Source organism: Orycteropus afer, unplaced genomic scaffold, assembly GCF_000298275.1.
Source record: "Orycteropus afer afer isolate SDZICR_OR568_19922 unplaced genomic scaffold, OryAfe1.0 scaffold00114, whole genome shotgun sequence".
Taxonomy (NCBI): domain Eukaryota; kingdom Metazoa; phylum Chordata; class Mammalia; order Tubulidentata; family Orycteropodidae; genus Orycteropus; species Orycteropus afer.
Genome location: NW_006921701.1, coordinates 9,570,128 through 9,594,716, shown reverse-complemented (window position 1 = coordinate 9,594,716; position 24,589 = coordinate 9,570,128). Strand labels below are relative to the sequence as shown.

At 48.5% G+C, this 24,589-nt stretch overlaps 1 protein-coding gene across 1 annotated transcript in view; it reads left to right on the top strand.

The window, feature by feature from the left end:
- Positions 1–24,589, top strand: part of MYLK (myosin light chain kinase) — a 194,351-nt gene that overhangs the window by 83,969 nt on the left and 85,793 nt on the right. Inside the window, exons 13-17 of the mRNA XM_042781400.1 lie at positions 2,780–2,851; positions 3,295–3,914; positions 4,347–4,715; positions 11,993–12,109; positions 21,417–21,503. Of these exons, the coding sequence (XP_042637334.1) occupies positions 2,780–2,851; positions 3,295–3,914; positions 4,347–4,715; positions 11,993–12,109; positions 21,417–21,503 (1,265 nt within the window). The remainder of the gene's footprint in view (positions 1–2,779; positions 2,852–3,294; positions 3,915–4,346; positions 4,716–11,992; positions 12,110–21,416; positions 21,504–24,589) is intronic.

The following is a 24,589-nucleotide window of genomic DNA, read 5'->3' as shown; positions in this document are numbered from 1 at the left end:
TTCAAACCCACCAGCTGCTCCCTGAGAGGAAGACAGGGCAATCTACTTCTGTAAAGATTTACCACCCTGGAAACCCAATGGGAATCGCCATGAGTCAGATCTGACTCGATGGCCATGGGTTTTTTGGAGTAATCACCCCCCAGGGATCTCTGGTGGTATAGTGGTTAAAGCATCCGTCTGCTAACCAACAGGTCAAACCCACCAGCCACTCCTTGGGAGAAAGGTGGAGTGGTCTGCTTCCATGAAGATTTACAGCCCTAGAAACTCTATGGGACAGTTCTACTCTGTCCTATAGGGTCAGAATGGACTCTATGACACAAGTCTAAGGTAACAGGTTTGGTTCAGTTTTAATTGACCCCTAAGGATGATCTAGTTAGTGGGCCAGTCATAGTTCCCAAGTTCTTCACCTTTATTCTGGCCCCTCAGACTGCCTTGAGGGCCTCAGGGTGAGGCCTAGGGGCAGCTTGAGCAGAAGGTCTTGCTGGGCTATTCCTTATCTGTGTGTCTCTCCTTGAGAGCAGGTAATAGAAAACACCAGAAGCCCTTACCTGTTTCCCCCAAGGAGAGATATAGCTTATTCCAGCTCAAGGGTTGTGACTCCCCACCATTAAATGCCTCTGAGACTTTGCTGGGGATAAAACAGTGCTACCAGGTCAGTATCTCTCCTAACTTTTGTGTCTGGGCTGTGTTCTATGAGGGGATGTCATAGAACACAAAAGAGTTACCAGAAGATACAGCCCTTAAATGTCTTGTCCTCCTGCCCCACACCATCCGCAGCTTGGCAGAAACGGGACCAGGGGGCTGAGCCTCAGCCCCAAAATGGCCTCCCATGGGTATCCTACAAATTGACCCACACTCCATAAACTTGCTAAGTGTGAATACTGAGTTCTCAGGGAGCTCTAAGGGCCTTTTAGCCTTCCCAGGGCCTAGTAGCAGAGTGCCTAAGGCCCTTGACTGCTAATCAGAAGGCTGGTGGTTCAAACCCACCAACAACTGCTCAGAAGGAAGGTTGGGCAATCTACTTCCATAGTGATACTGCCTCTGAAACCCAAGGAGGGGTCTCTCGGAGTCGGATCCGACTTGAAGACAGTGGGTTTGGTTTGGTTTGGGGCAGCATGAGGGCTCCGGGAAGAGGGATAATAAAGGAGGGTGTCCTGTCAGGTGAGAGGTGGCAAACAGCAACCTGTCCTTGCTTCAAATGGACTGCAGGCAATCCCTTAGACAGATGAATTGTCTGCCATGCCATGGCCTGCTAGCATCTGACCAGAGTTGGACCTCCATTGGAAGGGAGGCCCTTTAAATTGAGGTCTGTTCATGTGGCTATGATTTACATGCCTGCCATGTAGACCCCACATATGTGTGTATATGTGCTTATGACTAACATAGACATATACACATAGACATGCATAGATACACACATATATCCCAGAATAGATTTATACTAATGAACATTGTATGATGGGGTGGGAAAGTCACAGAATTTGGATTGGGGTAGACCTCTATCCTAATCCCTTCTCCTACTAGTTAGCTCTGAGCTGAGGCAACTTCCTTAACCTTTGAAAACGTCGTTCTTCTTACATATAAAAATGGAATTAACCCCTATCTTGCAGACTTGTCACAAATTAAGTGAGGTGGATCATGTAAGGACTGTATCACAGAGCTTGACACATCTGTAGTTGAATCAGAGCCATAGATTGGCCCTGGCAGTGCTAATAAGACACCCCAGTCCCAGGGAGTGAGTGTGAACCCTGATGTTCTAAGACCCTGATAGTGACAGCACTGCTCCACAAAAACCCTAGACTTCCTTTCCTTCTCTTTAGAATGGCCACAATTGTGCTCTGTACCTCCCTGAAATGTTGGGAGAAGCAAGAACAATAATGTTTTAAAATAATGTGTATGAGAGATGGAGGGTGCCATAAAGCAATGCAGTCATTATTATCTTGAAGAGTCCCCTGGCTCTTGAACACCTTTACCGTCCCTCATTCTGTCAGAGCTCTGACACACCACCAGGTGGCAGCCTTGTGGGGCTGGAGGGATGATCTGCTGCTAGTCCAAGCCCCTTGGTGCAGCCCCTCCCTTGAGTGGAGGGGGCCTGAGCTACGCACACCCCACGGTGGAAGGGTTTCACAGACATGAAGAATCTGGGGTCCACCCCACCTGAAAGAAGAAGAAAAAGGGTTACCCATGTAAGGAGACACTTGTTAGGTTTTTGATACAAAAAGCTCTGAACTAAGGGCATCAGCAGATGGATGGGGTGGGAGTAGGAGAGTTTTTGTTTCATGAGCAGGAGGAGGGGAAGTATCAGGAGAAGGAAGTGGCCACCTCTATATCAAGGGAGCATGAAATGCGACTCCAGGTACCCACAGGCAGAGCCTTCCTGCCCATCCTGTGCAGGGATGGCCATCCTCTCCACCACAGTCACAGCAGGTTTCACTTTTATTTTTATCCTTTTATCGTCAAATACAATATACTTACAGAAAAAAAAGGATAAAACAGTCCTACTTCTGGATGCCAGTCTTAACTGTTATCCAAAAGATTCTTTTTTCTTTTCATTTTAAACAAGAGTTAAGAAAACAAAGCGTGACCAAAAGGTGAGAAGGCCCTATCCTAAATCTAAGTCTGTAGTAGAAGTGTTGGAGTCAAACTGAGCCTGTGATCTCCTGCCTTCCCTGGTGGCCAGCCAGCCTGTGGCCAAGTCCACGCTGGCCTTGCCCCTAGGCTGAATAGGCTTCTTGCCCAGAGAGCTTCTTGATCTTCATTGATGCCTTGAATTCTACAGGAACCGGGTTGGTGAATGCAGTTGCCAGGTGTCACTGATGCTACAGACCAGCCCTGCCAGAGCCCCTTCAAGGTGAGTGCTCCGTGAGGCCCACTCTACCACCCACCCACCCATCCACCTTTCCCTGACCATGCTTCTTCCTCCTGGCCCCTGAAAACCCAGCCTCACAGCCCCAGATTGTTTGTATCCTCCAGCCAGAGGCTGCCAGAGCCAAGAGGGAGAGATTGGAAGGGGAATAAGGGAGGGAGCAGAGGAGGGGGGGGTGAATTTTTTTTTTTTTTTTGCACACACCCTTATAAGGCTACTGAAGTCATTACCGATGTAATAACCCAACTAAACAAGCGAGCTCCTCTCACCAATGTTCCCTTCTATAAACACAGCCTGGCCAGCCCCCACCTCCTCTCCCCTCTCCTCTCTACCCTCCCACCCTCAGGGATTTGTTCTCCCTTGACGTCTCTGTCTTACCCAGCCCCTTTTCCTCCTGCTACTTTCCTTTTTCCCTTCACTGGTTACAGGGGGAGGGAGCCTTCCAGCTGTGAGGGCCTCTGTGGTGGAGGAGTTGGTGCTGATGGTGGTGGTGGTGGTGATCGCTATGGAACCCTGAGACCCAGCTGGCCATCCAGAGGGCAGGGTTGGCCAGAGGAGGAAGACAGTGAGGACGTGAGGGGAGTGCTGAAGAGGCGTGTGGAGACACGGCAACACACTGAGGAGGCGATTCGCCAGCAGGAGGTGGAGCAGCTGGACTTTCGTGACCTCCTGGGGAAGAAGGTAAGCACCAGGACCTTGTCAGAAGACGACCTGAAGGAGATCCCAGCTGAGCAGATGGATTTCCGCGCCAACCTGCAGCGGCAAGTGAAGCCAAAGACTGTGTCAGAGGAAGAGAGGAAGGTGCATAGCCCCCAGCAGGTGGACTTCCGCTCAGTCCTGGCCAAGAAGGGGACATCCAAGACCCCAGTGCCTGAGAAGGTGCCACCTCCAAAATCTACCACCCCAGATTTCCGTTCAGTACTGGGCAGCAAGAAGAAGTTACCAGCAGAGAATGGTAATACCAGTGCTGAAACCTTGAATGCCAAAGGAGTGGAGAGCCCCAAGGCAGTGAGCAATGCACAGCCTTCAGAGTCCCTGAAACCCATGGGTAACACCAAGCCAGCCGAGACCCTGAAACCTGTGGGCAATGCCAAGCCAGCAGAGACCCTGAAACCTGTGGGCAATGTCAAACCAGCAGAGACCCTGAAACCTGTGGGCAATGTCAAACCCGCAGAGACCCTGAAGCCTATGGCCAATGCCAAGCCAGGTGAGACCCTGAAGCCTGTGGCCAATGCCAAGCCAGGTGAGACCCTGAAGCCTGTGGCCAATGCCAAACCAGCCGAGACCCTGAAACCTGTGGGCAACCTCAAGCCAGCTGAGATCCTGAAACCTGTGGGCAACGCCAAGCCATCAGAGACCCTGAAACCTGTGGGCAACCTCAAGCCAGCCGAGACTCTGAAACCTGTCGGCAACGCCAAACCAGCTGAGACCCTGAAACCTGTAAGCAATGCCAAGCCAGCCGAGACCCTAAAACCCATAGGCAATGCCAAGCCTGCTGAGACCCTGAAACCTATGGGCAATGCCAAGCCTGTTGAGACCCTGAAACCTCTAGGCAATGCCAAGCCAGCTGAGACCCCAATACCAGCTGGGAAAGGAGAATGCAAGGAGGAGGTTAAAAATGATGTGAACTGCAAGAAGGGGCATGCAGGAGTCCCAGATAATGAAAAAAGATCAGAAAGCCAAGGGACACCTCCAACCTTCAAGGAGAAGCTACAAGATGTCCATGTGGCAGAGGGCAAGAAGCTGCTACTCCAGTGTCAGGTGTCCTCTGACCCACCAGCCACCATCACCTGGACACTGAATGGAAAGACTCTCAAGACCACCAAGTTCATCATCCTCTCCCAAGAAGGTAAATGAGGGCAAGGGACGGGGAGGAAGGGGACTTGTCAGCTTATGGAGCCTTGGTCTTGGCAAGCACAGCTCATGTTCACCCTTCACCCACAGAATAGGTACCCCCTGGGGCCTTAGATATATGATCCATTACTGGGGGTGGGGGGAGGCAGGAGTCTGGTCCTGGTGGCACAAGTCCAGGTCTTGGCATCTGTTTGCAAGGACAACTCTGTTTGCAGGCTTGGAAACTGCCGGGCACTGAGGGTGAGCAGTGATGGGATAGCATGGGACTGTGATTTGGGGTCAACAGTAATTTAAATCTTGATAACACTGTGAGTTTGGTGAGACCTGGAGAGGAAGCCAAAAACTCAAAACAGCCCCTAATGCTCTCACATACAGGCAGACAGAGCTACTTGCTTCCTAATTTGGATGAGACTTTTGTTTGTTGGTATTTCACATTCTTAGGTGGTGGGAAGAAGAAGGGGGGCTCTAGATCCTGCCGTCTGTGGCCTTTTGGGATCTGGAGTTCTCAGATGGGCCAGTTTATACCTGGAGAAGAAGTGGGGGAGTGGAAGGGGTATTTTCCCTGGACCTTCAATTTGATTTAAAGTGTTTTTGTAAATCCCAGCCTGGGGGGTGCTCCCAGGCTGGCAGACATTCAACACCACACTCTGGTGGCCAACATGGAACAAGATCACCAAAGCTAGAAGAGAGTCCTGCCTCAGCTTGAAGCTGATGCTGATGGCTCTGGACAGCAGGGTACCAAGAAGCTTTACCCTTGGTGGGCAGAGTGTGGCCCTGTGAAACAGGAATGGACAGGTCCTGCTCTAGTCCAAACCAACTGAGACGTCAGAATCCCTCATTCTTCCACGGTGCACTCACTCCTTCCCTTCCAGACCCTCCCTCGTCCCTTGAGTCCTTCTTTCCTCTTAAATAGTGGAATGAAGTCTTTGAAGACAACAGTTAGCTCACAGTGAAGTTTCTGTCTTCACTCTGCACCTCAGCAAATCTGGCATAGCTGAGCCTTTTGATTCTAAATGCTGAAGGAGTGAAGGGGAAATTGTCCAGGAGAGAGAAAAATACATTATTTTTTGCTAATGTGTTGACACAGTAACTTGTTTATGGGATGGCCCCAGATTGGTCAGGTCTTCCAGAAGTCATCCCATCCATTCCCTAACTCTACTAGCTCTGCCTCCCTGAGGTCCACACACAGATGGGCACAGGAGTGGATGTCACAGCCTGCTCTGTCACTCTTTGTGTGGCCTTTCCATTTGGGAAAACTGATCTGAAAGCTTGCCTGGAAGCATTTCCCAAGTTACCCCATGACGGTCTCTCCAGACAAGACAAAGGGTGGACACTGCCATCCTTGGAACATGTGCAATCCAACAGGCTTGCACAAAGTGAGGTCTATGGTGGCACCAACTCAGGGAGACAGCTGGAGGGCAATGCTCAAAGCTGAGCAGCTGCTCTGGGACCTTACATGGGTTTTAAACCCAGAGCCACGAATGGCCACTTAAAATAATCCACTCAACTTAGCAATGTAAGGCAGACCCCAGACCAAAGCACACCTGAGCTAACTGAGGTCTGGCTACTCATGCCCAGAGTGCCATAGACTTGTTTTATCTGCTGTTCTCTGAGGACTAAACAGCATAAAGACCCCAGCTGCTTCAGCATTGTCTCACATGAAAACCATCTGAAAGAGATAGCTTAGGTTCGAAGCAAAGGAAAAAGAAATGATTAAAAGAAAGGCCATCACAAGAAGTGATGAGAATGGAAAGGGACCAGAAGAGATTCATGAGGCAGCCCCAAATCATACTTTAGAAAAGATTCTAAATTAATTTTAAATCTCATTTTAGACATAAGAATAGTTTGTATTCTATTGAATGCTGTCTGCCAGACAGTGTCCTTGGCATCTTACCTTTCCCACTCATTTAGTCCTCACAACTGCTCTGATGCCAATTTAACAGAGAAGAACTGTGCTCAAGGTTGCACAAGTCATAAGCAGCAGAGCTGGGACTTGAATACAGGCGGAGTTCCTGCACCTGAACCACTGTGCCCTAATGCAACCTTATTGGTATGTCAGAAGACTGGAGGCAGCTGAGCAACCTTTAATGATAAGTCCTAAAAAGCATTGTCTATCAAAAGCAAAAGCTAATGGCTACTAACTTCTCAACATTGTTCACAGCTGTCAAAAGTTTAGAAGACTGGGGTGCCCCTCCTTCACCAACTGTCTGGTATTTTCAATACAGTGGAAGAAGCCAACCTTGAAATGAGCCTATCCATTCTTGCCACACTAGGGAAGAGTGACTTGCCTCAAAATCCCAGCCCCACCTTCTGTCTGTCACCTTCTCTATAGCTTCACTACTCACCCAGTCTTCACACAGGAGTACCAGCAGAAAGCCTATCATTAGGCCTTATCAGTTGCCACTTCAGCAGTCCCTTTGCAGGTTATAGGGCATTTTTAGAGTGAGAGATCTTCTCTCCATAGATTTGGAAAGAGAGGACACATCCTCACAGTGATAACACTATACAAGCCAAGTGGTATCAGGATGGGCTATGCAAGTAAGAGAGAGCTCAGTGCTGGGGCCATTGGGAAAGGCTGGTGGTGAAAAGAGCCAGGCCTTGATCTGAACTTGAAGGCAGGCCAGGCACTTAGACCAGCAGGGAAGAGGGAGGGTATAGGCTTTCTAGGCAGGAGGTCAGCAGCACCAAAAGTGGACCTGCTCACAGCACTTTCTGGGACATAGAAACAAGCCAGCTGAGCTTGAAAGGAAGGCATGGTCCTGAGTTTATCATATATCATCCTCTGGAATTCAGTTCTGAAGACAGTGGGGAGCCGGGTACACAAAGCTGGGTTTTAGGATTTTGATTGAGTCCGTATCCAAGAGATCAGTAAGAAGGCTACTGAAGAAGTCAGGGAGAAAGGTGGTAAGGCTCAGACTTAAAGGTTTAAGAACACAGTTTAAGAAGAAAGAATAGAATTATCCTTGGAAGGGGTTTGGAAGTGGGTAGGGAAAGAAGAGGATGGAGCATCTGGGTGACTGGGGTCACAGTGATACAATTGGTGAAAATAAGGAAGCTGGAAGCTGGTGGTTTGAGGTAGTTTGTAGTAGAGGAAGATGAAGTACTCCATCCAGCACCCACCTCCCCTGCCCCAGCTTCTTGATGGGCTGCCTCCTTGACTTGGAACCTTTCTTGCTTCACTGAGCCCTGTGATGTCACCTCTTCTAAAATCAAGATTCACTTCCTTCAGAGAGAAACTCATGTGCTCTCCTCTGCCCACATCAATGTGTGCACCTCCTGCTAGGTTTCTGGGCCACTTAGCTCATGTCTGTAGTTTGAGCAGGGTTCATAGCCTGCAGGCTTCCTAAACCAGAACAACATCACTTCCACTGAGCACCGAAGAGATCAGGAGAAAAGATGTGATTGCAGTCAACTAGCATTGACTGTTAGTTCTTGGCAAGACAGACAGGCATGTGGAGGTGTCCATCCTCTTCCTACATCTTTCCCTAGCTGCAGAGTGGATGGTGCTCTAAGTACCACAGGCTGGGGCTCCCCTGCCCTCTGGGGACAGGCACCTAGACCCCATAGACCTACCATGTGGATGTCTCAGGCTCCTGAACTTTGGCCGTGGGGTGGGATCAAGTTGTTACCTGAGCCAAGGAGAGCTCATTGACACTAGGATTCTGTTATTCCGAGAGGAGCTTTTATCTTTACGCCTCATTTCCTGTCTCTAGGCCAGCTCAGGCTCCTCTCCATGACAAAACATGCCTCACAATTTAATCACAAGAATCCATTTTTGTTGTTGTTGTTAAGTGATGATTCATCTTTAATTGCCTTCAGGGTGGAATCTTGTGAAGGATTTTTCAAAACCTGTATAAATTCATCTGCAGCACTTACTATGTGCGAGGTACTTTTCTAACCCCAGTAGTCATAAGCATAATCCACTTAAAGAACCAGTGAACTAGAAATTCTTTTTCCTTTTAGAAATTATATTATCTCTTCTAACAGTAGGTTGTATTTGATTAAGTGTTCATGACCTTTTCTTGCATACGTTCTACCAGATCACCTGCTACAGAAATGGACCATTGTCAGTCTCAGAATAGCAAATATTTATTTTACTGCGACTGCATTCCAGGCTCAGGAAAAACATTCATTCTAACAGGCATGGTCACTGCCCCTAGAGAGTGAGTGTGGGAGACAGCATATAATGCAGCAATGGCCTTGTGAGAAGTGCTTTGGTAAAGATTACCTCAGGGCGGCTTGGGAGCACTGAAGTGGACCAACTAGGGCTGGGGGTTTTGGAAGGGACACAGAAGACACCATCCTGAGGAGGTGACCACACTGTAGGCCTGGGCCTGCCAGGTGGACCGAGTCAGGAAGGTCTGCTGACAAAGGGCAGCCTCAGAACAGAGCCTCCAGGGGTTCAAGTTGCTACCTCCCACCACCTACATCCCCTTCCTGCCCTCTCCCCACACACTCAGGAAAGAAGGAAGATAGGGAAGACTCCAGACCTGGGAGCACTTATTCCGTGGCCCTGAGGGGCTCTCACAGGGAAGGTTCTAGTTAAGCCATTCATTAGGTTCTTGTTCTGTTGCGACCTCTCCCATCCCCCAGCATCTCCCTCTCAAAATTCCCCACCAAGCTGAGGCTTCTCAAAAAAAAAAAAAAAAAAAAAAAATTTGCTGGGAAACGTTTTTTCTTCTGGAGGTCAGGAATGAGCTATCCCACAGGAAATGCCAGATTCTTCATCTGGGGTAGCTGAGCCTCCAAGCCTGCCTGGGGGCCCCTCCCCCAGCCCACGCATATGGCCAGGGGTCTTGGCTGTGGACAGTGAAAAAGCTGCCTGCTCTGCTGCTGGCCCCTTGACTGGGTGAGCTGGGGTGCTAGGTTCCAAATGATCCATTTCTAGTGGCCTCATTGCTGTCTTTGCAGTTTTGCCACTTTGGTTTAAGGCTAAAGGCAACTGGGAGACTGAAACTAAAAGAAAATAAAGGTTGGATAGGATGTTTGTTGGGAGTAGGATATCTGCTCCCAGAGTCGTAGACCCATTTTGAGGAAAAGGTGCAAGAAGAGGTCAGTTTCCTCTAAGTCTTGAGTTTGGGGGACTGAAATCTTCTCACCATCCAACTGCCCTCCCAGGTGGATGGAGATTCTTTCCCTAGAAGATAATTATCCTTACTCCCCTATTCCCTGCCCAAGCTGTCACTCTTGTGACAAACTACCTAAAAACTCAACCTGAATCCTTTCTGATACAGTGTTTGCAAATGTCTTTACCTCACCACAGTGGGAAAGACCCTGACCCATGGCCCACTCCCACAGGGGAACACAGTGAGGCCTTTCCTTGAGGAGTAGGGTCTTCTGCTGTTGTTGAGAATATATACAGCAAAACATGCACCAGTTTCACAATTTGCACAAGTATAATTCAGGGACACTGATTACATTCTTTAAGTTGTGCAACCATTCTCACCGTTCTTTTCCAAGTTGTTCCTCCTGCATTAATATAAACTCACTGCCCCCTAAGCTTTCTTTGTAACCTTTCTAGTTGCTGTTGTCAGTTGATCCTGCATAGGTAGATCTTTAAAAGGACACCATGTCTAGGGAATAGGATCTATATACAAAACCAAACCAAGTCCACTGCCCTCCAGTCGATTCTGACTCATAGCAACCCTATAGGACAGAGTAGAACTGCCCCAAAGAATTTCCAAGGCCATGAATCCTCATAGAAGCAGACTGCCTCAACTTTCTCCCACAGATCAGCTGATGGGTTCGAACTGCTGACTTTTTGGTTAGCAGCCCAATGCTTTCACCACAGTGCCATCAGAGCTCCCTAGGATCTTACATGAGAGATAGTAAAGAGTGTCAGAGTGGGGAGAAGGGGCCCCAGGTGGTTTGTAGGACTAGGGTTTCCCTGTTTAAAACATTACCCAGGTGCCAAAGAGTAAAAAGAACTATTACACTTTTACTTTCTCTTTCACCTTAGTGAGGCTCTCTGGCAGAACTAATAGCATCCTTCCTTTTTTTAATATCTCGTGTGTTTGTTGATTGAGTCTGTGATCTGTCTGAGGGAGGACAAGTGGCAGTGAGTGTGTGCTTTTTGAGATTAGAAGGCCCTTTTGGGAATGGGTCCAACCCCTTCTCTTCTGGTCATGCTGCTCCCACACGCACACCTGTCATGCACACAGCTCTGCCTCCAGTGTTATTGACTCATGTGAGGTGGGGTTGGGGGTGGGAGGGTGAGGTTGACTGAAACCAGTGGCTCCAAACAGCAGGATGCACGTGGCTCTGGCTCTCTGGAGATCCCCTCCTCCTGTTGTTATGGACTGCTGCCCTGACAATAGGGGCAGCTTTGGGCAGGACGCCAGGTGTTGGCTTGTTTGTGCATCTGAAGGCAGGAACTAGGAGACTGCTGACCTCTTGCCTTACCCAGTAGCAATGTGCCCTGTGGGGGTCTCTTCACACCCTGACCAGAAGCCCCCAAGGGGGCCTCAGAGGAGAAGTAGCCAGCTATAGGATAAGGAGCTGGGATGGGCAAGGAGCAGGCGCAGGTTCCTATGCATGCATAGCCTGACTCTTCCCCTAGCCAGGCCAGAAAAAGTGTGCTGAGCCCAGGGTAGATCCACATGAGAGTTCTAACCCTCTCTGAGGTGACTAGGAGACCCTACACAGAAGGCGGGCAGCCCCAAGGTGTCTGGCCCATTGCCCCTCCTTGCCATGATTTTTCAGCTCATACACCCTTCTTGAAAATCCAGCTCTAGGTTCCCAGGCTATATGTCACCTTCTCCTCCAAAGAGATCTTCCCGCAGGCCATTGCCCTGCTGAACAAGGGTTCCTGCCCTTCCCAACCCACCTCTTTGCTCAAAGCTCCCATTTGTAAGAAGCATTCCCAGAGTCATTGCTGTAAGCTGGGCAGAGCCTTCTCACCTGCCACTGTGCCTGACACGGATCTGTAAACCTGTGCCCGGCTCTTTGTCTCTCCTGGGACATCTGAATGTGGGTCCTGTGTATTGTCTCCCTCCATTGTATCAATGCTCCACAAAGGCAGAGGCTATTTCTCTCCCTTCTTCTGTACCTTTCCATCACATCCCCATAAGAAGGCTGTCTGGAGGGGAGGGCATCAGGAGGGATCTGTTACTTTGGATGTAGGCTATCAACAGATAGTGCCCTGGCTTTGGTGGGGAAGGGGCTTGATTGCCACAAGGCTGCCATGTGAGTAGCACTCTCCTGCCATGCTCCATAAGCCAGGGTGCCTCATTCCTGGTCCACTCAACAATTTAATTTTTTCTCCCTTCCCAGGCTCATTATGTTCTGTCTCCATCGAGAAGGCTCTGCCTGAGGATAGAGGCTTGTACAAGTGTGTGGCCAAGAACAGTGCCGGCCAGGCTGAGTGCTCCTGCCAAGTCACCGTGGACGGTAGGTGGAACCCACCCATCATCTCACACATACACATTTCTCAGCCCCTCCTTGCCCACCTGATAGAACTGCACCCAAGACTGCCATCACTACCCGAGACATTCATTTTATGCTTGTCAAACTATCTTTGACAGAAATGAGACAGGAAGGAAATGGGACACTCTGTTTGATCACCCCACTTGGCCCTTTCCTGCCCCCCTCCTTGCTGGAAGGAGGGACTGGTCACCTTATCACACCACCCCCCAACCCTGACTCCCACATATAGAACCTCGTTGAGCAGGAAAGCCAGGGTATGGGACAGAAGAAGAAAAGACACACCCACAGGAAAACGACTGAGAATTATGTTACAAGCTACACCAAACAAGTGTCAGTGCTGGCAGAATAAAGCCGGCACTCTCCTGAGAGGATTGGTGAAGAGGAAGGAGCGGGGTCCATGTGGGGAGACTTCCTCAAGAAGGTGAGCTGGGGCTAAGGCTCCAGGTAGGAAGGAAAGGGCTTATGCCAAAAGGGAAGGTAATAGTAATTCATCAGAGGGAGGGGAAGGACATGTGTGAGAAGGTGCAGGCCACCAGGTCTGAGTAGAGTTTCCGTCTTGGGGATGGGTAAAATCAAGCTGTGAAGAATTCAGGTTTATTGTAAAGAAACACAAGTAGTGTGTTTGTGACTCTTCCATCTCTGCCCCACATGGAGTTTAGTTTATAGTTTTGGAACTAGAAAGCACTCTGTGATGACCAGGCTAACCCCCTCATTTTACAGATGAGAAAACTGAGGCCTCCCAGAGAGGAAACATTTTTGCCCATTTAGGGCAGAGCCAGGGCCAGAGCCCGTCTAAGGACTCACAATCCAGTGCCCTTTCTTTTTATTTTTGTACTTGTGTGGAACTGTCTAAAAAGGTAGTTTGGGAAAAACAATTTATTGCCCTTGAAATGCCTGGTTAATAACCATTAGTGACATGTTAAAAACTAGTGTCCAAATAAGGCATCTCTAAGATCAGCTTTGTTGTTCTAACTACCGAATATGATCACTGGAGTTCTGAAGTCCTAACCTGTTGTGCTGCCATTCCCAGAGACAGAGCCTTTGTCCTCACTTTGATTTTTCTAATCTGATTTCCATACCACAGAACTGAGATCTACAACCCATAGTGAATGGGGGAAAGGAAAGAAGTCTTTTGAAAATGTCTTTAAAACAACAGCAATGTGATGGCAATGCAATTTAAGTGGTTACCAGCCAACAGTAAAGCTGGAATTGTCTAATATTGTACATGTCTCCCTGGAGTTGTGTGAATGTGTTTGCCACAGGAGCTCTGAGTCTCAGGGAACAGATTTGAAAGATCAGAGTTTTTTGTCAGTTTAGAGGGGAGCTTGAGGCACAAGTTTTGAGACTGTAGGCAAGGGGCTGCCAGTGATTATTCCGGTGTCCCAGTCCTTCCTCACCTGGCTGTCACCTCCCTACCCACCCCCATTCCCACCTGCCCCTGTTAGAGTCCTACTTCTTTCTACACAGATGCTACTGTTGGGAGTCGGGGGAAATCATGTATCTGAGAACTTGACCCAGGAATCCTATTTCTGAAAGTACCACCACTCTTTTGAGAACTACCCTGACTCCAGCCACAATCTGTCAGGAAGTGCAGGCTGCTAATAAGGTTATCTGCTTTGGAACCCTCAGCCTTTTTGAGTCCTATTTACATGGCTGCTTAAGGCAGGAGAGCAATTCATTCTCCTTATCAGCAAATTTTCAGCACCTTTTAGAGAAACAGCAAATGGTTTGCTTTTAAAACCAAACTTTGTTCTCAAAATGAAATTTGCTTTTCCCCTACAGAAGACATTTTTCTTTCTTTCTTTCTTTTTAATTTTGGGAAATTTCTTCTGCAATTTAAGGGGCTTTGTTTGCCCAGATGGTCTTCTTCTGGTGGATCCCCTTGCTCTCTCAACTAATCTTAATGACCATCATTATTTATCTCTGGTTCCTTTCAAGAGGCTTTTGCAGAGTTTGGCCTCAGGCTGCAGATTGGGAGCTAGATCTTGAAAGAAGAGCTGGAAAAGTGGTGAAGGGAGGCCAGCTGAGATAACAGGACCAACTCTCAGTTTTAGGTTGTTTTGTTTATTGCAAAGAAATAAGAGGCAGCCCCTCCACCCCCACTCTTTTCCCTGTTGCTATACTTGGAGAGTCATTAGAGTCCTGCATGGCGGGTGGGCTTCTTGCCCCATTTAGCATTATTTCTCCATTAAGATCTACCTCCAGGCAAACAATAAAGAACTATAGTCCCCTGCCAACCTTCAGCACCTTTTTACCTCCTGCGCTCCACTGACTTTGTGTGCTTCCTGTCCTCTCTGCTTTCTCTCCACTCCTCAAAACAACAGTACTGAACTTAGAGATCCCAAAGGGGCTGTGCACAATTTGACATGATCAGCAAAATTTTGTGTGTAGTGGTTCAGAGTATTTTTCTGAGGAGAAAATGCATAGTTTTTCCCTCAAATTCTCAGAAGGATTCATGAATCAAAATATATTGAAGAATTTCTTGCCCCAAGGAGTAGCCATTATTGAAATTTTAAGCCCAGTCATTGTACAGGTTCTTCAGCTCTCCCTCCATCTGCAGTTACCTGCCTGATCCTGGATGAGGTTGGTCCTGCGCCTCCCTCCCTGTCCTCTCCCGCCCCCAAGAAGAAGTCAGGTCCCTCTCCACTAGGGGTGAGGACAGCAACTAATGCTGATTTCTGGCTGGCCTCCCTCTGCCACTGAATAGGGCTGCCCTCGACTGTCACTCTTTATTAGCGTGCACCAAATAGCTCCTTCCGAGCTCAGCAAATGAAAGCTTGTAGTTTGTACAGAAACTGCAGAAAGGAATTGAAGGCTTGAGTGGATAAAGGACTGGCAGAAGACTCACCCACCAGGGGAAAAAATGACCTCTGGTGGCTGCCATGGCCAGAGACCCTTGTGCATTACGCATTTTCAGTTTATGCAAGAGCTAGGCAGAGTGTCTTTCTCCATGAGAAACCAAGGCTCAATGAGGGCCAATAGCCTTCCCAGGTCAGACAGTAAGTAGTAGGTCCAGTGTTTGAGCCCAGATATCTCTGATTCCAAAGCCCACAGCCTTCCCACCACCCTGCACAGTATGTTGCAGTATGGATTACCATGGCAGGATTCAAACCCAAGTATATCTGATTCTGAAGGTGCACCCTTCCCACAACCTAGCATGGCCTCTCTGTGAATTAAATGAATTAAGATGACAGTGCCTGACCTCTGACAGTTCCAGATCTCCCCTGAAGCAGCCCTCCCTGCTGGGAAGTCCTTCTGTGCACCTGGCCTTAGTGATCCATTTCCTCTCATTCAGACCCAGAGGAAGAATGAGGAAGCAAAGCCCTACTTGACCTAAATCCAAAAATAGGAGTCAGAAGAGACCCTAACCTTGGTGGCTCATCCAGCCCTTCCAGCACACGCCTCCCTTCCCTAGCCTCCATGGCCCAGGCCACGGCTCAAGTGCTGCCAGCTACCAATGGGGTCAGGGCTCCATGACTATGGAAGGTGGTGTATGGTTGTGGTAAGAGGTGACATTCCATGGGGCACTCATTCCAATACTCATTCATTCATTCAAGAAATATATCTGTGCCAGGCATTGCTCTAGGGCTGGGGTTAAAAGCAGGGAACAAAACAGAAAAAGTTTCTGCTTTCAGGGATTTTCCATTCTAGTGAGGGAGATGCAGTGACACAGATGAACACTTAAGTCATGTGATCTCAGGTAATTACTCCTGGGACTGAGTGAGGCCCCTAGGAATGAATGTGCATGGAGATGACAAGACAGAGTGGGGCAGAGAGGAAGAGAAATACTCCAACACTGATAGGCAGGGGCAGGACAGGGCTCTGTGAAGGAGGGAGACTAAGGAGGAATGAAAGAAATCCAGGAGAGAGGGGTGCCCCCAAAGCCAAGTGATGAAAATTTCAGGAAGAAAGAAATGACCATGATCAATGTGTCAGATGCTCCTGCCTAGTTGAGTAAAGTGAGTCTGAGCATGAGCTGTTGGACTTGGCAATGTGGAGGGCATTGGTGACTTTAACAAGAAGGTTTCAGGGGAGAAATGGTAACAAAGGCCTGGTTAGAGGCCCACAGAGACAGAGTCACTTACTCACCCAGCTAATAACTAGCTGGGTGGTGATTCAAACCCAAGCCTTGGCTTCTAACCACTGCTCCACTGCCACTGTGGCCATGGGCAGATCTGACTTTTGCTGAGCTAATGTCAACCCACCTTCCTTTGTTGACATCAGTTTTGCAATATTCATATGTCTGCTCACACTTTCACATGTATTCTTTACATCAGTACAGGCAGCTAACATGTATTAGTTGAACTAAGTAAAATTATGTTTTTATAGGTCAAAAACAATGGAATATTAGTGAATGCATATTATTCAACCTGATACAAGTATATAAAGCACTTAGCATACTGCCAGGCATGTGGTGACTACGCAATAAATGTCAGCTCTATTGTTTTCTGTCTCGTTCACTCCTCCTTTTCTATTGAGGTGTGTTGTTATCATTTTCCTAGTGAGGAGGTTACTTCTCTGAAAACTTTAGGAACTTACCCAAGGACTCACAGGCACTAAATAGCAGAGGTAGAAGGGAGCTCAGGTTTTCTGACTTGAAATCTCTCTGTCTCTATTATGCTAGCATGTGAGCAAGAAGGAATGGGCCATCCTTGTACCCTTGGCCCTACTTGGGGCTCCAGGAAGCTCAAGCCCCTCCCAGCACCCTCCCAAGACCTCATTCTCCCTGGCTGGGGTCAGAGCCCAGCAAACTAACCTCTTGGGGGAGATAGGAAAAATAATGCTGCCCTGGAGGGCTTGAGTATAGAGCTAGCCCAGGAGTGGAAGGGGTAAGGCAATGTCCATATAAGGATACGTTTTCCTTCTCCTTGGAGAGGCCCCCCACTTCCCCACACCTCTGTCTTCCCACCCCACGCTTCTTTGGGGGCACAGCCAGGCCAGCAAAGGACTTGAGCCCTGGGGCCCAGATCTAGAAATGGAGTTCAATTTCATCACAAAATGATTAAAATAGACAGAAAATACAAGCTGCTCTTCAACTTTATTACTATTATTTTTATCCCCTGGGCAGCTGTGTGAGCACAAAGCTGGTTTTGATTAAGCACATGGTCCTTCCAGCCCACTCCTTGCTGTGGTTCTCACGGAGGTCCAGGCTCTCAGCCTCCCTGGCTGGGCCCCAGGGTGCCTGCACAGTCCATGGCGCCACGCTTCAGGTGGGGCGGGGCTCTGGTGGGAAGGCTCTAAGTCTGAGAGGTGCTGGTTTGAAAGGGAAATGTGAGCTCCTTTCCTCCTGGCCAGATGGAAAGATAAGATGCAAGAGAGTTTCTAAAAACAAGACTCCAAGAGCATCATATGGTAGTGTGCTCACACGGCCAGTGTGAATCCAGCACCCCAGAGCTGAAGGCAGATGCTGAGAGCAGAAACAGGCTGTTCAGGGCTTTATGGAGGTGAAGAATTTTAAAGCAGATGTGCAAGGGGGTGAGGGAGGTGGTTACCAGTAGGAATGAATGAATGAGTAGGTAAATGATCACTTTTCTGCTCTCCAGAGCATTGTTGCATGTGTTCTCTCCTTTGAGCCTCATACCATAAGGAAGAGAAAACACATGCCATTCTCTTTGTACAGATATGGAAACAGACACACAGGGCAGCTTACGTTATTTGCCCAAGATGGCTGGTGACAAAGGCAAAACTAGAACCCTCCTCTCTCAACCCCTACTCTGATGATGCTTGGAAGCAAAACCGAGCACAATCCAAGGAGGGAAGGAGTCTCTCTATTCCTGCCTTCTCTCTTTCAAGAACCTAGGGAAACTGGGCTTCTCATCCTTTGCTTACCAGTGCCTCAGTTTAACCATCAGCAAAGCAATGCTGTTCTTATGCTCCAGAACTCACCAGGATAAAGGGAGCAAAGAAAGTGTTGAAGCTGAGGAACTCAGACCTAGCTATATCTTCTGCTTTTATTGTTGTGAGCCATCGAGTCTGTTCTGACTCATAGCAACCCCGTGTGACACAGTGGAACTGCCCTATAGGATTTTCTAGGCCATAGTCTTTACAGGAACAGAGCGCCACTGATGGGTTCAAACCACTGATCTTTTGGTTAGGAGCCTAGCACTTAACCACTGTATTACCAGGGCTCCTACATCCTCTACTACCCTCCTATAAAAAGGGGGAAAACAAACAAGAGAAAATTCTAGGCACACTTTTCTTTAAATTGTCAACAGTGACTGTCAGAAGGGTTAGTCCTGAAAGAAAGGAAAAAGGGAGGTCTCAGGACAAAGGGTTCAAACCCACCAGCCACTCCTCGGAAGGAAGGTTGGGCAATCCTACTTCCGTAGTGATACTGCCTCGGAAACCCAAGGAGGGGTCGCTATGAGTCGGGGCCGACTCGACGGCACATAACAACAACAACAACAACAGGACAAAGGAACTTCATCTCATGTAGATGTACCCCATGTCCCTGGTTTATAGCACCCCAGTGTGCCCCCAGATATCCACTATAACAACACCTCCACCTCAACACACATACACATACACCCAGAGCTTGAGAGAGACTAGAAGTTTTCAACCCTGGCTGCATTTTAGAATTATCTGTGGACTTCTAGAAATTATTGATGCCCAGGCCCCACCTCAGACCACTTAAACCAGGATCTGCAGAGGTGAGGTACCTAGGTATAGGTGATTCTAATGTCAGCTAAGGTTGAGAACCATCAAGCTTGACAAATGTCCTGAGGACTTTTCTGCACTAAGAATGCCATTATCCCTAGGGAATACCTGCTTCTCCCTCCATGCCTGCACTGGGAATGGGGTTTATGTGGTGTAGGTGGCCCCCTGAAGAGTAGAACACAAGCTTGGCAGTGTGAGCTACAGATGATGGAACCACTGACTCACCATCTGAGGCTCCTTTGCTCTTGAGGAAGGTGGCAAGAGAAAGGTAACAGGCAATGGGGAATGGGTATCAGGGCCAGGTTACCAAGTGCTGCTTAAAATGATCTCTTCCTGCTTTGTTCCCCTACCCCATCCTCTGTCACATACAGCTAGGAAGTTCTACTCAACACCAACACTTAATCATTCCTACAGTTACAAGTTTGGCTTTTGGACGTCTTTGGTGGGGAATTGCTCCCATGGTCCTGAAGACTCTTCATAGGATGCCCAGTCTGCCTCTGAGCTGCCGTCAAGCCTAGACAGTGCTCACACAGGGCCTCTGTCCCTGGATAAACTGGAAGTGGACTGGTATTAGGATGGGAAAGAAACCTGACTGGTGTTCAGAACCACTTGCTGTGGAGTTGACTCTGACTCACAGTGACCCTATGTGTGTCAGAGTAGGACTGTGCTCCACAGGGTTTTCAGTGGTTGATTTTTCAGAGATAGATTGCCAGGCCTTTCCTTCAAGGTGCCTGTAGCTGGACTTGAACCTCCAACCTTGCAACTAGCAGCCACAGGCATTAATTTTTGCACCAGGTATGACTGGTATTTAGGCCTCAGAAACTATGGTGTATAGAAGAATTGATGTGGGCAAGTCTACTTTCTGGAGAAGGAAAGGGACCCAGATACCATATAACCCAACCCATTGCCATCAAGCCAATTCTGATTCCTAGCAACTCTGTAGGACAGCATAGAACTGCCCCATAAGGTTTCCATGCTGTAAATCTTTATGGAAACAGACTGCCACATCTTTCTCCTGTAGAGTGACTGATGTGTTCAAACTGCCAACCTTTTGGTTATCAGCTGAGCCCTTTCACATGTAGAAAGAGAAATGCATCCAGATGGGTGTCTGAGAGTCCATGTGTCAGGGTAGGGCATATCCACAGCCCCTTTATTCTGTGTTCCCCATTCCCATCCCCACCCCACAGCCCCAGGAGCCCCATCCAGGGGAGAGCATGGCAGGAGCCAGTGTTAGCAGCCCAACCTGTCCCATCCTGGAGGCGGGGACAATGCGATGGCCCTCCCTCCCCAGCCAAGCCACAGGAATGTGGCTGAAGTCTCTGCTGGAAAGTCCCACCCCCTCCTTCCTCTCACTGAGCTTCCTCTCTACTGGAACCGGAAAAGGACAGACAGGAAGGGGGCTTTGAGGGGGAGCCTCCCTCCCAGCACTGTCCCCAAAGACTGTTGGGGTGTGGGAGAGAGGAAAGCCAGTGAAAATGCTGGGGCATAGCGATAGCAGTTCAGCCAGCAACTTCTTATCCCAGGCCCTGGGTGGTTTCCCTACCACTTCCTCAAGTCCCATCTCCCAGGCCTCAGAGAGGGCTTTTTCCACCAATCCCAGCCCAGAGTGATGTTACCCTGCTGCCCTGATAAGGGAGGGTTTCTATGCCATTATCTACATTGCTTTCCATTAGCCTAGAAAATAGGATGTATAGTAAAGGCTTGAGGAGTCGGGCACTCACCTTCTCAGCATACTCTTTTCTGCCCAGAAGGCTGCTGATACAGGGTTTCATTGTGTCTGCTTTGGGGAGGACACCCTGGATGGTGCAAACAGCTAACATGCTTGGCTGCTAAATAAATGGTTGGAGGCTTGAGTCCACCCAAAGGTGCCTTGGAAGAAAGGACTGACAATCTATTCGAACTGTACTTTGGAGCACAGTTCTACTCTGACACACCTAGGGTCACCCTGAGTCAGAATCGACTTAATAGCAACTGGTATCTGGTAGCAGAAGTCTCCAAGATGCATGCAGGGCTCAGTCTCAGGAGGGTGAGGCATGCTAGCTGCTCACTCACTGTCATTCTGCCTGACCTGGAGCCAGTGTCTATCTGTGGAATGGAGGCTAAGGAATCAAGGCTGCAAGCCCCCACCAGACTATGAATTCAAATGCAGGGACGTTGGCACCTCTTCCTCTATATAAAAGGTTTCTCTCTGCACAGAGCCAGCTTTTGGAAATCTAGAACATTTAGCCTGAGTCAAGACTCAATGAATGAAAAAGATGGGGAAGAATAAGCAGAGGGGAGACAGCTCTCGCCCCACCCTGCCAGTTACCCTAAGCAATATTATTTCTGACAGCATGAGCTTGGTCCCCTAAGAGGAAAGCATTCAGCTCCCAGGATATCCTGTCCATCCATCTTGTTGTGTGGCTGTGCTCTCACAACCTGATTTGCAAGGCCCAGTGGAGCTGACATTCCTTCTTCGGTGCTTTGGGGAAGCAGGTGCCATGGCCTCAGGCTCCGTTCTGCTCAGTGGCCGTGGGAAGGAGGTAGGGGGTGCATAGTTTTGATTTTGATACCTCCTTTGTTCACTTCCTAGGGCAGCTGTGACTAATATTTGTTATTATCTGTGTTGTTCCAGATGCTCCTGCCAGTGAGAATGCCAAGGCCCCGGAGATGAAATCCCGTAGATCCAAGGGCTCTCTTCCCATCGTGCTAGGAACAGAGAGTAAGTTATCTTTCAACTTCACTAGGCAATGGTAGAAGAGCTCCTGTGGTGTAGTGGTTAAAGCATTTTGCTGCTAACCAAAAGGTCCACAGTTTGAACCCACCAGCAGCTCCATCGGAGAAAGGTGTGACAGTCTGCTTCCATAAAGATTTACAGCCTTTGAAATTCTATGGGGGTCACTATGAGTCAGAATCTACTCAATGGCAGTGGGTTTGGTTTTCAGTCTTTTGAGGCAAAGGCAAGGGATAGAGAACTCTGGGGCTGCAGGGTAGATCAGAGCCCCCTGCTTCCTGGTCACTCATTCTTGCTTTAGCTCTGCCAAGTCTAGCTCCTGCCCCACTACCTCAAAGTGTCAGTGGCCCAGCCAGTGGTCTTTTCTCAGTGGTCTTTTTTTCTCGCCATCCTCTCTAGAGCCTGGCTAGAGTTGCACATCTCTCCTTTGTGTCCTTCTACTTGTGTCTACCCTCAGCTTCACACAACCCTTTCACTTCTCAACAGGACCCCTGTCAGAGTGCCTCCTAATCTCTCCCCATTGAATCCATTCTCAGGTGTTATTAGGTGCCACTAAGCTGTTTCTGGGAGCTCTGGTAGCGTAGTGCCTAAAGCACTTGACTGCTAACCAGAAGGCTGGCGGTTTGAACCTACCAGCCACTCCTCGGAAGGAAGATGGTGTAGTGATACTGCCTCGGAAACCCAAGGAGGGGTCGCTATGAATTGGGTCCGACTCACTGGCACACAACAACAACAAGCTGTTTCCAACTCTTAGCCACCCCAAATGACAAAGTAGAACAGCCTCATAGGGTTTCCTGGTCTATAATCTTTACGGAAGCAGACTGCCAGGTCTTTCTCCCTCAGAGCCGCTGTGGGGTTTAAACTACCAACTTTTCAATTAGCAACCACGTGCTTAACTGTTGAGCCACCTAGGCTCCTTATTAAAAACAAAACTCACTGCCGTTGGTTCCAACTCATAGCAACCCCTCCTTGGCTTCCAGCCAAACAAAAGACAGGCATATGAGCTGAGCATTTACATTAGGTAGATAGACTCCTTGGAGAGATCAATCATGGGAGAACAGAAAGGCTGTGTATATCTCCTTGGAGAGATCAATCATGGGAGAACAGAAAGGCTGTGTGTATCTACAGAAGTAGATTTCCCAGTTATTAAAAAAAAAAAAAAAAAAACTGCCGTCAAGTCGGATCTGACTCACAGTGACCCCTCTTTGGGTTTCCGAAGCAGTATCACTACAGGAGTAGATTGCCCAACCTTCCTTCCAGGGAGTGGCTGGTGCTTCTGGTTAGCAGTCAAGTGCCTTAGGCACTGTGCCACCAGAGCTCCCAGTTATTAGACCTTCCTAAATTGTAGCTCTGATGTTATCTTTCAGTTATCCCCAGAACCTACCAAGTCCCATACAGAGTCCCCCCAGCACCTACCTGCACATGTACTGCTAGGGACACCTGGCACATGTATGCACATATGTTCCCACATGTGACCTGGCCTCAGTTTCTTTTTCTGAGCTCTGGCCCTCAACTCGTCTACTCCTACTGTGTGCTCATACTGTATACTCACTGCACTGAACAGCCCCCTGTGTTTCTTCTCTTGTGCCTATGCTGTAGTGCCTCACTCCTGGAACACCTTCCTCTTGCCTTCCCTGGCAAAAGCCCACTGAAAAGCCACCTCATCCCTGAATTATGTGGGTTTCCATGGTGCTTAGTACCTCCTTCTGTCTTGGACTGTCTTCTTCCTAGTGTCATGGTTATATGTCTGTGACATCCTCCCTACTGATCTTGTAAATTCCCTGAGGGCCTCCCACTGCTATTGAGTCTATTCCAACCCATACCAACCCTATAGGACAAAATAGAAGTGTCCCTTAGGGTTTTCAGGGCTGTAATCTTTTTTTTTTCTTTTTGTGATTTGGGTAAGATTTACAGAGCAAATACACTTTCCATACAGCAGTTCACATACACTTTGTCTCATGACATTGACCACAATTTACCACAATGCAACATCTCCCCTCCTACTTCCTCCCGATAGTTACCTCTTCCCTGTGTCCATCCCTCCATGCACTCCTGCCCCCTGAGCTGTCTCCCTGTGCATGAGCAGCCCTTCTTTCTCCCATGATTGTTCTCTCCAAGGAGTGTATCTACCTCAGGTAAATGTTCAACTCATATACCTGTCTCTTGTTTGGCTGGAAGCCACAGGTGTGGGTTCAGTTCCAGACCTGACAGGCAGCTAGGGGCCATAGTCTCAGTGGTTCCACCAGGCTCTATCGGACCAGCAAACCTGGTCCCCCCTTCCTTCTTTTTTTATTCTAAAAGATTTTTAGTTTTGTTCCACATTGTTCTCCCTCTCTATCCAGGATCTCCTACATAGATCCTCTTCTAATTGGTTGACAGTGGTAGCTGGGCACCATCTAGTTCTTCTGGTCTCATAGTTGTATAGGCTGCAGATCAGATGGTGTACCAGTCACTAGGACTAATTGTTTCCATGAATTTTTGGTTTTCTTCATTCTTCTTTGCTCTGGACGAGGAGAGACCCATCGTTGCATTAGATGGCAGCTAGAAAGCTTTTAAGATCCCAGTAGCTACTCACCACAGTAGGAGGTGGAACAATGTTTTGTGTAGTATGTTATGCCAGTTGAGCTTGGTGTCCTCTGTGACTGTGGTCCTGAGCCCACAGGTTCAACTACTCAGTCCCTCTGGGTAGCTGGCTATGACCAAGCCGTGACCACAGTCTTGCCCCTTGTCAGCTCCACTATACACCTGGGAATTCAGATCATACACATAAAGTTATAGGACCATTGTCTGCCAACCCTATACATTCTTGGGTGCACTCCCCATTTCATAGACATACCCAATAGCTCAGCCTGTCCACTCATCTATCCACCCATATACCCATGTTTGCCTTCAATGACAACGCCGTACTATGCATGCAAAAGGGTTCATCTTTGTTGTCTGTACTTCCCACGTACCTCTCTATGTCTTTCTCTTCCTCAGTGCCATTATATTGATCACTCACATTTGGTACATTGCCCTTCTCTTCACCCAAATCAAAACTTATCTCTATCTATCTAACAGTGTTCCCTCCCCTC